Here is a 16,347-nt window from a genome sequence, read left to right as displayed (position 1 = left end):
CCCCCAGACTCCATCTATCTCCCCCGCTCAGTCCAATACCAGTTTCATTACAGTAGGACTGTTTAAACTTTTAATAATTTAACATGAACTCATCCAGCTGCCTTTATTTTGTTTCCCGGAGGTGCTGCAAAGTTTGGACTTTTAAGCAAAGAACAGGCTGAGAGTTCCAGCTTTGCTCAATGACTATTTTATTGTGCAGATCCATGAAATGTTCGGTAATGGAAGCCCACAGTAATACTTTAACAGCATAAATGAAGCATGGTTACAGTGATGCACGTTAGTCTTTCTTCACCCACATGTACTATATTAGCTGGCAGATCATGAAGGCAGATTTTCTTAACCTCAAATTTTGTGGGCTGAGTCAATGCCTAATGCTTTTGATTCTCATGTCACATTTTTTATAACATATTATTGATGCCTTTTAACATTCTCTCTTCTTCTGGGAATAGTTTGTATTATATTGCACTGCACATAATATTAGTGAAAATGAGTATTTCTTACTGGGACAGTCATGCAGTTGAAGCCTTCTGTAGTCTTGGGGCTCAGGCACCAGGGTATCTGCTTGCTTTGAATTGTGTTTCTGGAACTGCTAAATATTTCAGACTTTAACAAGTATGTTGGACAAGATTTTTCATGTTTGTTTTTTCTACAAGTACAATTCAACACCATACTCTGATTGAATTTTCAGACTTCAGCCTGAATTCACCTGCTTCACAGTGACACTGTGAACTCCCTAAGCCTGCTTTAGGAGAGACAGCTGGGAAGCTGCTCAGACACAGCTATTTTTAAAAAATATTTATTGCTATGAATATTTGGTACAACTATGAAATCCTTCTTTCTTCTACCAATGCATTCCCCTGCTCTACCCACAACTTAAAGCACATGCTTTGCTATTTTTGCCCTACATTTCTCTCCATTAAACTATTTGTAGTCCATTAATGGGTCTTGGCGATGTTAAGACTAACACATAGACACACAAAAAGAAATCTGGTTAAATCAACAGTGTAATGTGAATTAATCTAATCCTTCAAGTGTCAAACAGTTCCAAATACCCTTTCAAACAATCACTTTCTTCTTGCTGAGATACTAAGTCTTTCTGTGCAGCTAAATGAGACTCATTTCTTTGAGAAATCGGCAAGCAGACCTGCATCCATTCTGCAACACTCCCACAGTGTTCAAAGACTCCAGCTCCTCTCTTACCTGTAATTGGGTTGCTATATCATGGTTTTCTTTTCAGCTAGAATTCCAAGATTATTTTATTTGCAGTATGTTATGACTTACTTTCAAGTAGAATTTCATGGTTGGTGTACACACTATTGCAATATTTCTATTATGGACAAATCATAGCTCTTCCAAGGCATAATTAAGGCACTTCCTTTTTAATATATGACCTACGTTAGGAAATATTTCCAAACACATTATTAGGTCTTTTCAAAGGCCGTGAATATAACTTGCTGGCAACAGCAGTAATGTATAAACCATAATCCATCACAACAGAGATCAAGATGCTGACAGAGCATCAAGGTCTCCTATTCTTACTGCACAATAGATGGAACAACTCTAGAAGTTGAATAGCACAGCCAGTCAATCAATATATATTAATATTAATACTTGTATTATAGTAGCGCCTGCAGCAGCCAAGAACCTATGGTGCGAGGCATCATACAAATACAAACAAACAGCCTGTGCCCAGAAGGGTTTACACCTAAGCAGGTAAAACAGAGAAAGCCAATAAAAGTAAGAACAACACGAAAGAATGAAGTAATATGTCAGAGCCTACCAAACAGGGCAAGGTCACAGAGATCAGCTCTCCTGATTCCTAATTATGGTGCCCTTCTTGGTGAAATAAAAAGATTGACAGCTTGTGGGTCAAATTTTCCCTCAAAAAAAAAAAAAAAGTTTTTGCTCTTCCTCAGTTGTTCAGGTAAAACGGATAATTAACAGAAGAGGTAACAGTGGTCTCCCAAATGAATTGACTAGAACAACAATTTTATAGGTCAAAATTTTAAAAAGCTGTTTTCAAAAGGACTAAACCAAAAGGAACAGAAGTTCATATCTCCAGCAACCTCAGTGCTTCTATTACAACCGTGCCAGATCCTCGAGTCACGAGACATTTGAGTGTAACTTCGGGAAAATTATCAAACAAGCAGAGACAAAGGTAAGCAAAAAAGATAAAGAGCAAATGGTTCAGATTTTACGTCTGAAAAGGGGCAGTCGTAATTATTCATGAGGTAAACTGATGCTTAAGCCAAGTGTGAGGAACGTTTTGCAGTGTCTGCCCACCCCTCCAGCACGCTCACAGCCAGCTGCACGCCGCCAGCCTCGCTCAGCTCTTCTCTGGCTTCCTCTCGGAACTGGCAGAGCTCTGTCATCCAGCTACAGACAGCAAAGAGGAAAGCAGGAACGTCGTGCTCTGACCTCAGAAGCCCATCTGCATCAGCGAGGCATGAGCTCTTTCTGCTCTTTTCCCTCTCACTCACTGCGAGATGTTCCTAGTAAGAGAGTTGCAAGGCCGGTGCAGAGCACCACGCGTGCAAATTCATGGCTGCTGCTGCGATGAGGAGGGACATCCAGGCAGTGTATGCAAAGTTCAGAAGAGATTGTGCTTACGATGCTATAGTCAGTGAAACACTGACATGTACTTATGCCTCTTCTGCAAAAGATGGTGCAAAAAACCATGTACTAACACACAACAGTAATTTGCTTCTCCAGTCAGCCTTCTGCTGGGATAGGAATTACGTCTGTATGTAGATCCCATTTTTAGTCACTATCCCAGCTGTGAATGTGCAGAACGGCTTGTGTCCATAACAGCAGAGAAACACGGTAATCTTATATATTACCTTTGTCAATGGAGGAGCAAAGCCCAGGAAGCCAGAGGAGCATCCAGAGGATAATGGAAGAGAGGAGAACATATGTATGTATGTACTGGAGAAGCTAAAACATCACATCACCACTTAGGCTGCAAGCAATAAACCAAAACCGGAGTCAGGAACACACACCCGGTGCACACGGGATGACAACGAAAGTATGAGGCCCTGAAACAACCCAAATAAACGAAGGCCAAAAAGTACAGAAGAGGGGAGGAAGAGGACAAGGGGCAGGGAAGTCCCTTAAAGTCTGAAGTCAGATCCTTGAGGAGCGCTGGCTGATACACACCAGAGCCACTATTTGCATTCATTGCGCATTTACAACGCTGTAGGAGAGAACCCTGGAGGTTCTTGCCCACCGCTTGCAGATCAAACCATTGCTGACAACGCAGCAGCCAGGACTCGCTCCCCAAAACACTGTCTGACAAGCTGGGTATGAAAAACCTGTGAAAAGTCTCAATAACAGCAATCAGCAAAACCTCGCTGTATCATCCACCATATAACAATGCAGATGCAGATTCAATGTGGTCATCAAATCACATTGTTTGAAGTTTCCATTCTTTTCAACACTCCTTTGGCCAACTCTCCTGCCCTCCAGTCACATCACCTAGTTTATCTAAACAGTAAAATGGGTTTGGAGGTTTTGGATCAGGGATCCATTAGAAAATTCTTGAATGAAAGGCGATAGATAAGTGCAGATAATTATTTTTAGAAAATATTTAAGCAAGCCCTAAATTAGTTTCTAAATCTGTCCTTACTAAAAGTTCATTATTATGAACTGAGCCACCTCTGACAAAAATGGAATTTTCCCCTCTGCTAGATTTGCTTCAAACTGCACATTATTTGGAGAACACTGAATAAAGTGTGTCAAGGGATTCTCTGCTCACTTGCTGTCTACTTTGCTAGTGTCTGGGATTCACAAGGAAAAAAGTCCTGTGTGTGACTCTTCTTGAGGAACTTCTTCTTCTGGTAAATCCTAAAAAGCAGCACCAATGCCATTATCCTGTGGTATGGTTGAGGGCCTTTACAAGGGTATTTACAGCACCATTTTATGCCAGGAGAACTACAATACAAGCAAAGAAAAGAATGCATTTCTAGAATCCCTCATGCTACAATATGGGTCTATGGGAGATACAGAATGGGATCCAGGTCTTCCTAGTTTCATTCTTGTGGTTCAGCACGTGGATGGCAACACCACCTCCAAGTCAAGTCATACTCCCATAGGAAACCAGAAATATAGGCTTTTAATACACTGGCAATAAAAATGAATTATATTCCCCCAAGGAACTGGAAATACAGGTTTTTAATATGCTGGCAATAAGCAAGCTATAAATAACTCAAGAAATTTACTGTTTTAATTTCAAAATTTCTGCAAAAACGTGTTCCACTCTACTGCAACTGGAAACACAGAGTTCTGTGGCTCAAGCTTTGCCACATCTAGTGGCAACATCATCTGAAAGACACCATGGGAACTCCGGTGTTTTTTTCTACTCTTCACTTACAAATGTCCCAGTCCCTCATGTGACACAATGATAAAACAACTCACCATATTTACAAATGACTGAAACAATTTTCCTTAAAAGTTACTAATCCAAAGCACTGAAGAACATTGTTTGCCACGTACACACAGTACATTTAAAATGTGAGGCTGCCCAGTTGCTAATAATTCCATCCAAAGTCTCCCCTATTGCCTCCATGGTTTTCAATAATTAAAACATCTTTGTATTACCAGCAAATGCCTCCTCGATGGCTGCTTGCACCTGCAAATGCTCTTGGGGCTCTCTGTTGTTAGCTTGCCTCTGTTTCTTAGAGGAAACCATGCCATATAATTTGAACTCACTGATGCTGCTATCAGTTTTACACTGATCATCATCACTTCATACCTCCTCTACATTTATTTTCCTCCACAACTTTATGGAGGAAGCTTATCAAAAGGATTTTGAAAATGCAGGCAAATTAAGCCCACTCAGCTACCTTTACCTGTCATTTTATTAGCCTTTTAGCAAGTTACCCAGCTATCATTTTCTCCTACAGGAACTACGTTAGGTTGACTGTACCAGTTTGTACTTAGCCAAATTTTGTACTCTTCTATTCTTAATCATACTGAATAAAAAAAATGAAAGCAAGCATTTTTGTTATTATTATTTTTATTATTATTATTATTATTATTCATGGAACATTTGTTTGATAGTCAAAACCACATTTAAGAGCTTTTCAATAACTGTGCCACCTCCATTTCCATTAATCTTAAAAGCAACAGTAAAAGTAGATGAAATCTGCAGCAAAAAATTTCTTCTACTTCAACAACGCAAGTTAAGAATTTTTCCCTCAGGCCCTCAGCTCTCCCCACCCGTCACAATCACAGGTGACTAGATTTACTTTGCGAAAATAAAGGTAGCAGATGCCCAATTTCTTTTCTATTTGGAGTGAAAGATTACATGGCTGAACTGAAGCTTCTGTATTAGAGAATGTCCTGGTTTAGTTGCCAGCTGGGGTTAAACCATGACACGTTATAATTATGTATGCACAGAGAAGAAATAGATTTGGAGATGGGTATTATGCTGCCACATGCTGTTTCATTTTTGATCCACTGACTTAATCAGTAAAGCACTGTGTAGATTTAAGTAGTAACAATCTTTCATGACTACAGTGCCTGAAATCTCCTTAAGGCATCAGCATGCAGCCTTTGCAGCAAGGGTAACCTGTTGGCTGTGACTTACCACATCGCATGCATGTACGTTGGAGGTAGACGAGGGCTGCTGACAGGGGTACAGTTGTAAGATCTCATAATTCTTTCTGCCAAGAGAAAGTTACGAAATAAACTGGCCACAAGCAGGTCTTGCCTGAAGAGCTTCTGGAAAAGATCTGCCAAGAGATTGCATGAATTACTAAATGTGTATCTTTGTAATTTAAGTACCTTAGGTAATATGCAAAAATCCTTTAAAAAGTAAAAACTTGTTAATATTTTATTCCAGTAACAAGGAATCTACAACAGTTTTGCAGTGACGTGATATGACAACTATCAAAAGGAAATCCTGCCTTCTGAGTTCCCTTAAAGCATCGCAGTTACTCTCCATTTTACATTAACAGAATTAAATACTTTCTACCTCAGGTTCTTTTTTGCCTTTTCTGGACAGGGTTCTCCTTTTGGTGTTTCACTTAAACTGAGCCTGACTAAGTTTCTGGAAATTACTGAGGGAGAAAAGGACCTCTGTGTACTATTTAATCAAGAACTATACACCTGTTAACTGGCAGTTTGATGTGCTCATGAGAAGCCAAAATGAATCCTAAAAGATAGCAAATGTGCTATCTTCTGTAGAGGTAAAGAAGAATTTATGCTGAACTGAGCATTAGAAAGAGCGTAGTTGGAAAACTGTTTAAAAATTTGGCCACCCACGCTCCAAAAGTACAAATTCAAAGCAGAACATGGGTACAGAAATGGGATGAAGTTACTCATGGGAAACGCAGACTGCCTTACCAGCAAAGAGGATAAACCCCTTTATTTATGATACTAACAAAGGCCAGAAGAAAATAGATTGCTTTTTACAAATACAGCAAGAAAGAAAATTATTAAAGCTAAAGCAATCATGTTAGCAGTAGAAAAAAAAAAAAACCTTTCTGGTTTCTCATGATCAGGTTGCTGAAATGCTTCTGGTAAAAAGAGCAAATTAAAAAAAATTAACTACCCTTAAGATCCAGTCTGATCTGTTCTTTCAGTATCAGGCTTTAATTTTCTCCTTATTTCACTCTTCATCCTTCTACTTTGAATAAGCAATGCTCACTTGGGATGAGAATTTGATTCACCAGCCCAAGTCTTACCTCTAGGCAAGACATTCCATGCAATGGTGTCTGTGATAGCGGTGAAGATCCAATTCAGCTCTCCCAGGGGAGTTCTCCTGTCATTCAGTCTTCCAGGAATCCTACAAGTGGGGAAAAAAACCCAAGTATGTTTCCTATTAAAAAACATATTTTTTGAGATACATACACATGCACACCTCCAAGGCTCAATCAAGGCTCACAAAAGGCAGTTTTTCCAGAACCTCAATTCTTAGCCAAGAATTAATGTTGCTAGACAAACTTTCCTTATCCAAAGTCTGTTACATTTGCATTTGCTTGTGAGATTAACTGCCAGATAAAGGATAATAAACAAGGAATTGTTTATAGATAACTGAGCTAAAGGAAAACATCTGGGAAGATATCACAGAGATGATGTTGATTTCCAAGACGCAATGGAAATGCCTTTTTCTTCAAAAGTGCCACTCTGCTTCATTTTATCCATTATTTACTTCTTGCTGAAATATTTAATAATAAATACAATTTGTATTACAAACTGTATGCTCACGATCCATAACGTCCCTGTGTAAGAACTTTTGAGTCATCATATTCCAGGAAAAAAACAATTACTATTTTTTTAAACAGACGGAAGTCTCAGAACAGTTAGAAAACAGTCCTTTTGTTAAAAATTGTCTGACAGTGACACACGTACGTCACAGCTCCCCATTGCTGCAAAGTACTGCCTGTTCACGAAGAAACGCGACCCAGTAAGATTCACCTTATCGTTCCAGCTAGACTATCTTTCAAGTCAAGATCAGAACATGCATGTGCCTGCTACAGATGGTGTGGCTGCTCGTATCCAAGGGGCATGTTTGCTATTTCTTACAAAGACACATAGTTTTTCACCTAGTAGGTTCTTTGAAAACTTGAATTCATTAATTTAGTCCTTGGCTGTCTACAGATTTGTTGCACTGCCATCATTACTGCATGCAGGTGCAAATACAGTATCTTACTAAAAAAGTTATTGAGCATAATCAGCAGCTTTTCTTTCAAACAGGAGATGTTTTCTGCAATTAAGAACTTTCCAAAGTTTCCACAGGCATCCATGGAAATCAGTAACTTGCATGTCAGTTCCTTAACCTAATCCAAGATTTAACATACTGCCCCACAGAAACTCAACAGCAAAAGACATAGTCTTTCGAATTTATATAAATTGGGCATTATTAAAACTAGAGTGAAAAAGATCACTTTGAAAAGCACCTTCTAATGAACAAACCAAAATGCTGCTGAACGCTGCACTCTGGAGCCCTCCTATCACAAAGTCACAGCACAAACTGAGGCACCACGTTTTACCCCTCGCTGGCTATATGCAAGGTTTGACGCTTGTCTAGAAAGAAGTATTTACTTAATCCAGGTTTCAGTGTAGTGGTAGTCTACACACGCTGTGTGTAGTCACTTCATAATCTTACCCACGTGTGCCATGATGGCACCTACATGCCTAAAAAGTATAAAATAATAAAGCAAAATTCTTTTCTTTCTATTGTGTTCTCCCCCCCCAAAGAGAATGAATTCCTTTCCCCTAAAGAGTCAGGGGACTGGCAGCGTGGCACAAGGGAAGCAAACAGCAGGCACTGTCACTGCTGCTGCGAGCTGTTCTGCGACCCACAGCGTCTCGTGGTCTTCCTCCATCTGGTCAATACACATATCTACCTGGCCTGCAACTGGAATATAGTTTCAACCCCAAGAATACCAAAATTGCATCAGCAATACATACCAGGAGTCTATTTGTGGTGTAGTAAGGTACCAAAAATGCTGAGGAGTCCAGCTGCTAATTTTATTAAATACTTTAAAGTAGAAAAAAGTTGCACTAATCAATATCAGGGATGGCAGCTTTCCAAATAGCAATCTGCTCTTGTCCCTGCTCATATGTAGGATATGCAGTGAAAGTGAGCAAAGGGTTGGGTTGTTTGTTTGTTTTTTTAAGATTATATTTTAGACAGGAGAAAATAACCCAAATCATGCAAAAAGCTGAAATATTCATACAGACGTCCCCCTCCTCAAAGAAAGCAAAAGCAGAGGGCCAATTAGTGATTCTGCTGGGACAATCCAGCTGCATGTTACGTGAGCATTTAATAAATAAATGCTTTTAAGTGCACTCCCTTAAAGCCAGAAGGTTATTATAGTAAACACAAGTAGTGTGGGTCTGAAGTAACAGTTTGGTTTGTCACAGTGAAGGCCTTTCTATGACTATGTGTATATATTTTGGCTATAAGATGACTTGCATTTAATAGAAGATTCTGAAAAAACCTGAGTTGTTAACCTCTTTTTGAAAAATCACTGGCATCAGTACACACGTCCCTTAAATCTTGGATTCTGAAGCTTTACAGCAGTATGCTCACTATGGTTTTAACAGTGGCATCTATATATAAAAAGGAACTCTTTGCTCTAAAACTTCCATGTTGCATTAACACTCATCAAGTAGTTAAAAAAAACCCAAACAAACAAACAAAACAAACAAACAAAAAAACCCCAAAACCGAAACAAAAACCAGCCCACTCCAAAGAAACACTAGTTTACCTAGGAAAACCCTATGTATTTAGGGATGGTAACACACAGGCAACCAAGCACAGATCCTTATCACAAGTAGCACAGCAGCCTGTCTTGTACAAGGGAGTGAGCAGTGGACAAAGAGGTGATTTTTGCCTTTTATCACTGAGAATGATACTAGAACATTTTGCCTAGTATTCACATTTTGGCATTCATTTAAACTGCTTAAAAACAGGACATACAGAATATAGAAGATGCAGAAAAAGCTTGAAAACAAAACAAAAGATAGTGAATTAATGTCATACAGTGAGAAATTTAAGGAGGTCATTCTATCTACACTACCAAGGAACAACTTGAACATTGTGGATAAACACCTACTAGAGAGAAAAATCTTGGTGCCAACAAATACCTTACACAAGTGGAGAAAGAAAGAAGAGCACTTGTCCATTAAAAGAAAGGGAAGCAACTCAATCTTCATCTTTCAAAGGTTCAAGGCATACACACTTCAGAGGAGCACGAGTTATTTGACTCTTCTGAGGAGTAACCTAGTGAAATTCTGTAGCCTGAGCTATGCAGGTCAGAGGAGACAAACTAACGGTCTCCCCTGGGCTTAACATTTATTATTCTAAGCATCAATACACCAGCGACAATGGACTGACCAAAGCACATTCGGTGAAGATGGAACAGCAGTGTTCCACCAGGAATTTTGCTGTTCCAGGGTCCAAGATCTTGGCTGATCAGGATCCTGCTTTTGTAGACTGAAAAAAGTCACTCAAATTTATTTCGTCCAGGAACTGAATGAAGATCTCGTATTGTATTTGTTCATCTGTAATACAATGTGAGCTCCAAAGGAACCACAGGGCCAACATACAATCTGATTTCTGTGATTTAAGAGATCAAATGACAGACAGTCTACTGTGACTCAAAATCAACATATGCACAACGCTACTTAAAGAAAGAAAAGTGGCTGTAAACTGTTCTTCAATATCTCTCAGCTTCTGCCTCCACACTGATCAGCTTTCCTAAATATGCTTTCTAATGCTTATTTGCTTCTCACAAAAACAAGGAAAAAAGAAGAAAAAAACCCTCAAAACCCAACCAAGACCAACAGACTCAGTCCTAGCTGTCTTATTAATACTCAGACACTCAAATACACAAACACAACGTGGCACTCTCAAGCACAGCTTTTTTCCCCTTGAGAAAGTATCAGACGTAGGATGGGGAAGTTTCAGAAACATGCACCCCAACCCAGTAAGACATCCTACGGATTTAATCCTAACGCACCCTAGCTTCCCTTCTGTAACAAGTTTTCAAATATTAAAAGTATCAAGACAAACTACATGAAGCAAGTGCTTCCTCTGTGGCAACTTATTCTTCTGATATGTATAGCAGTATTATTTCCAACGCAGGTTCAGACAAAGCATATTCAGTTGTATAAATACAGTTTCTAAAACAGCTAGAAATTAACATTTTATAAAAAATTCCTGTCTGTCTTGGTATCAGAGGAAAAATATACATCTCTGAAACTGTTTGTTAACTGATCCCCCAGAGCAAGCAGAGGGAACACAAGGCCACACAACTGCTCTTGTGAGGATTTCGCATAAATATTTGCATTGCAGAACACCCTCTGCAGCAAAATAGCAGCATTTCATAAGTCAGAATGTTATTAATTAGAAACCAAAGTGATCCTTGCTGAGATTCCCTAGCAAGCCAAATGCTGAGCTTAAACCATTTGATGGCCACTTTCAAGCTGGTTTTCAGTGGAAATAGAAATAGGGTGTTTCACAGTAAAGAGTCTGAATCTTTACAGCAGATGGAGAGTTCTGCGCAAAGTTCATACTAAATTCTCTTTTATTAAACACAGATTGTGAGTTGATACATATCTTACTGATGGTATTAAGCAGGAATGACAGGCTGAAATCCAAAGTTGCTGCTAGCAGCCCAACCTTAGAAACTCCTTGTGACTTGAATATCTACTTTCTTGGGGAATGAGGTATGCTTCTTATTTTTGTGTTTAAAGATTTAAAATAACTACTCATTAGTATAGTATAGGTTTTATTTGGGATTTTAAAATGCATTTGGTATTTTTTTCACAATATGACTGTCCTTTCTAAGAGTGGCTGAAGAATTCATAGAACATACAACTACCGATGGGGGACTGCAGTCAAGACGCAGAAATTAATAGGATGTCATTCTCACATCTTATGTGGCGTCAGGTGAGTTCATTTTCTTTCTGCCCTCATATATAGTCAGGAAGATACTAATTTTGTACCTAGCTCCAGCATTGTGAAGATTAATGCTGTTCAGCGCTTTGAAAACCTATGCATTAGGTGTTAATGGTGAGGGCAGAGAGAACGTGGGGAATAGCACAAGCATGAAAGGCAATACATTTCCATAACTGCACAAAACCCTACCAGAGCTTTCAGATTTTGAACTGGCACTAGAAAGCAGCCATTAGAAGGAAATTGGCAGCAGGGCTGTTCTCTGTGCTGCACACAGGAATCAATTAAAGTTGGAACAGTCAGCACTATAAATCGGCAGATGAAAATAAACACAACGTATTTTCTGTTCCTAGATGGGACTACTCAAACCCTCATCCCAGAAAGTGGAGGACAGTTTGTAATACTCAAATGACAAGCTGAGTGATCCAAGGAAGGGATTTTTAACACAGTAGTACTCAATGACAGTAGATCTTAATCATCTTTGAGAATTAAAGTTTAAGCTTCCAAAGGCAAGAGAAGAACGATTCTTAACTCTCAGACTGCATTCAAACACACTCTGATGATGGGGACAGTGAATCAGCTGACCATCAATTAAACATGTCAGACAAATTCCATCTCCGTGCTCTACAACTCAAAGGTACTAAACTCCCATCCCAGTTAGGAGAGCTGCAGCACAGCACCACATTAAAATAACCAACAACAGCATATACTAGAAAGTCACAAGAGAGACATACAGCAATCTCCTATTTGTTGCTTCACACACTTATAAAGATTTATTTGAAATAACCAGTTACAGGTTTTTTTTCTAAACATCATCTATACCTCTCTTAAAGAAGTAGAGGTCACTTTACTTTTGTTATTTTTGTAGAGTTCCACTACACAAATTTACTTAATGTCACCTTGCAGATAAAATATTTTGGGGTGAGTACATTTCCCTTGTACAGTGTGCACTTTCAAATCCATCCTGTGGCTATAAACTAAAGCTCCTTTTAATTTCTATTTGGGCATGCATCTACATAACCAGAACGTCACAAGGCTCCTGACATTATTTTTCCCCACAAGGAATATTGCTATCATCTTGGTATCACTTCTCCCGATGTCTTTCACATTATGCTTTGACAATCAGCAAGAGCCTTTGACAGTAAGGACAAAGCAGACCTCATCTGTAAAAACTATTTTTGAGGAAGGGGAAGAAAAGGAAAAAAGGGCAGGCTGTCTCAGCTGCTCGCTGCAATTTAACATCTCTGGACTCTCAATTGCTTCTTCCATCAACCTCCTGACAGACGCCTTTACAGAGGCCTAAATCACGGCAGTCTATTGTGAAAAGTGAGGACTACAAAATGTCAGGGTCACTAAAGAGCTCGTGCTAGGTGTAACCATCAATGTCCTTGTCAGAAATTTAGCAAAATCCCATGAATCACTTTAATTACAGGGGAAGCATTTACTTCAAAGGATGCCAGGTTTTCCCTTCGGATGGGCTCCATCATTATCTCTACTTTTGGAATATAATATATATAACACTGGGAAACACAATATCATACTTAGACTTCAGAAAAGAAGATGCTTTGGTACTGATGTATACCTGCAAACATTCGCAATAATTTTAGTTTGGGGAAAGAAAATAACATAAGCATATTTCACTTTTCACTCTTCCAGGAAAAAAAGGGAGAGCGTATACCACAGCAAATGGTGTAACAGTAATTCAGGCAGGATATATGCTGTGGAAATCTCTTGAACTGGCAAGAGCTGCTTAGACAGGATCGACATAGTTAACGTGCCCAAAGACAACATGTCCTCATCACAAGACAACATGAATGATACAGACGTGCCATGACTGGGCTCCTGAAACCTTGGCAAACTACATGAGAAAGACAAAACGTTTGAGGTTCTTAAATTATTTGTTCGAGAGCACTGTAAAGCTTTGTACACTAGTGTTCAATCCTGTCATCTTTCTGTATAAAGATATGAAAGAAGTGTTGCCATGAAAACCATCCTTTCGAGTATGATCTTCACTTTGTATTTACAATAGGCTTTGCATACACTAGAGACTGATACCCTGTAACAATGGCAGTAAAATTAAATACTCCATTTCAATAAAACCAGATTTATTACAGAAACGAAACTTTTCAGAATAACATCTTCAAAAGCAAAGGTTTTCCTCAACTCAAGTACTAATGAGTGATATACTACCAACAGGTAGTGTGGCACAGCATCCCTGTTATACTGTGGCTAATAATACTCACTAAAACAATTATATTCTGAAATATGCTCTAACGCCTTCTGCTAAATTTTCTAGAAGAAAATAAAGGGGCTGAAAGCTGCCTAACCTAGGTCTAAAGGCACACCAAGAATTATAGTTTTCCCACTATAAATAAAATAATGAATATAAAAAAAACCCACAAGCTGCAGTATTTCAGAATTTGGCCTAGCACATGGTTAATTAAATATCTGCAAAGACATCTTAACTTTTGGCAGCTGTGATGACACAGACCTGCTACAGAGAGACCACGGTCCTGTCAACATCAGAACTATCATTCTGCCTTCAATTGCCTTTTAGTCACTTGCCCAAGAGGCAACAGCGTTTGTCCCTGTCTGGTCCTGCTGAAAATAACAGAACTTTTTTCTTTTAATCAAATGCCTTTCTCCATCTAGTTACGAATCTTGCCAATTTGTGCCAAGCCTAAACACCAGCAGCTCTGGCAGTATTTCCTCGCACTGGGTAGGCAGTGTATTTTAGAAGGCAATATAGTATCTTGGAAATACAATTTCAGTTTAGCACTTGGCCTCATTTGCTTACACAGCAACAACAATTTTGTTTATTTAAACACAAGTACAGTCAGTAAGATTGTTACCATACTTTGACAATTTTTGTCCTTCTGACTTTTTCAAACAACCCATCATTTCCCAGTGACTTTCCACACAACAAACTCTTTTCCGAGACTGATGTGCTCAACTTCAGTAAGTTAGCAAAAAGCCGCTGTTCATGTTAAACTTTGAGGGGAAAGCGCTAAAGCAATACTCATTTAACCCCAAGCAGTGACCGGGCAGCCGGGACCAGCTCTCTCTGCATTCCCCCATTTACCCAACACAATCAGCCCAACCTGCTGCTCTTGGTCACTCCGGTCTGGTCCCAGGCAATGTTATCCTAGACCTCTCCAGCCACAAGATGCAGTACGCCAGCCTGGCAGAGGAAAATTTACTAAAAGGGACTGGAGTAGCTGATATTTGCTACTGGGACCACCTGGGAAAAAAAAATAATTATGATACTAACCAGCTGCCCTCCTTCGCCTGCCCTCCAATTTACCATCCTGAAGGCAACTGATTAGCTAAGTTCTAAGAGCATGCACCAAAGATATTTGTTATATTACAACATAATTTCTATATTTTCTCCAATTACATTACTTTTGTCTTGTGATATCTTGGGATTTTATTTTTCCTAGTTCATCTTTAAATTAGCTCCTACTGAACCATTACTCATCAATAATCAATAGACATTAAAACATTAATAATTTCCAGTCTGTGACATTCGACAATACTGAAAGTGGAAACAAAAATTTATTTTAGTCTCAAATTTGTTATTTCTAGTGATTTTTATAAATGGATTTTGTGCTGGTGAATGACAGCCTAGAGATGGGCTCTCCTCTCAGAACAGCAACAGCACACACTGCAGCAAGACGAATTTCTCCCACACTGCTCCTACCTACGTGACGCAGAGCTGACATTCAGAAAAGGTCCTCTGTCACAAAACCCTGACAGCAAGCGACTAGGCTCCTCCTTTCCAGTTGTGAAAGTAAACTGCGGTACCATATTCACGTGGTCATTTGAAAAGCCTGGGTTCTAAGTGGCCCCACCAGAAGCATGAACAGCTCTCGGGTCACCAGGATTTTTGTTTAGAGAATTCCCTCCTTCTGCAAAATGGACCCAGGAAAAAAATCCCAGGAAGGCAATACACCATTCTTTCTCCCCTGAGAATGTGATTTCAGAAGAGAGAGCTTAATGCAGCAGTATAGATCAAAGCATTCTTGTACATCCCTGATTCTTGGCATCCAGCTTTGTATTCCCACCCTACACGAAGTTAAACCATTCCTTAGGATTTTTTTCCAAAATTTTTAAAAAGCAGAACAAAGACCCAGTTCATTTCACTCAGCAGCCACACAACAAGTGGTGCCAGCACAGATGACAGGATGGCTTGTGATCAAGCAGAAAAGACCAACCAAGGCAGTAGGAATATCTGACACTGATGCTGCCGCTGAAGAGTCTTATGAAGTGGCAGTCAGAGGTTTCTAAATTCCTAGAGCTTCGCCAACCTGATTTTCCTTCCATTTTTGTTTACGTTTTACTGTCTGGCTCCAGCAAAGATCTTTATTTCTAAACTAGGGATTATTTTGGCTTAATCTTAGAAGATCTGTAATATAAGTGCACATCAGGATACACCACACATTTATTCATCGGGACACTGGTTTAGCCCAGATAATTAGAAATCTGAGCCCTTCAAAGAAGGTGCAGCCTAATTTAGTCTCAAAGTCTGCAGCTTAATTGCAATATAAACTCTTTCCCCCGTTTTAAAGACAGCTAAATTATAAATTACAATATACACACAGGCAATCCAGGAAGTATTCTAGGTGTATCTCGAGACTGTAATAAAAAACATGTGCTTTCTATAATTAATATATGTAGCAGATTAAGATGATGAGGTTTAAATATTTGATATCCACAGGAACCTACTTCTGGCATGCTTTCCATGAAGACAGCCTTTAAAGAATGCATGAGTGCTGTGGTATTAACCAACAAGAATCAAGAATAATGAGTAATTTTTTTTTTTTTTTGCCAGTAAACCATTATTTAAAGAGTATTTAACCCTCAGCAGCACATCCGAGCATTCAGTGAAGCAGATTCTTGAGCTACCTGGCTCAAGACCTTCGTTGACCCTTGCCATA

At 39.2% G+C, this 16,347-nt stretch overlaps 1 protein-coding gene across 1 annotated transcript in view; it reads right to left on the bottom strand.

Annotated features, from left to right (window-relative positions):
- RPTOR (regulatory associated protein of MTOR, complex 1) overlaps positions 1-16,347 on the bottom strand; it is a 160,815-nt gene that overhangs the window by 76,226 nt on the left and 68,242 nt on the right. The window contains exons 8-9 of the mRNA XM_010578552.1: positions 6,687-6,787; positions 5,588-5,732 (exon numbers count right to left, since the gene is read on the bottom strand). Of these exons, the coding sequence (XP_010576854.1) occupies positions 5,588-5,732; positions 6,687-6,787 (246 nt within the window). The remainder of the gene's footprint in view (positions 1-5,587; positions 5,733-6,686; positions 6,788-16,347) is intronic.

Source organism: Haliaeetus leucocephalus, unplaced genomic scaffold (assembly GCF_000737465.1).
Source record: "Haliaeetus leucocephalus isolate CR32 unplaced genomic scaffold, Haliaeetus_leucocephalus-4.0 Scaffold646, whole genome shotgun sequence".
NCBI classification, from domain to species: Eukaryota; Metazoa; Chordata; class Aves; order Accipitriformes; family Accipitridae; genus Haliaeetus; species Haliaeetus leucocephalus.
The sequence above is the reverse complement of the archived record's forward strand: the minus strand, read 5'-3'. Positions and strand labels throughout refer to the sequence as shown.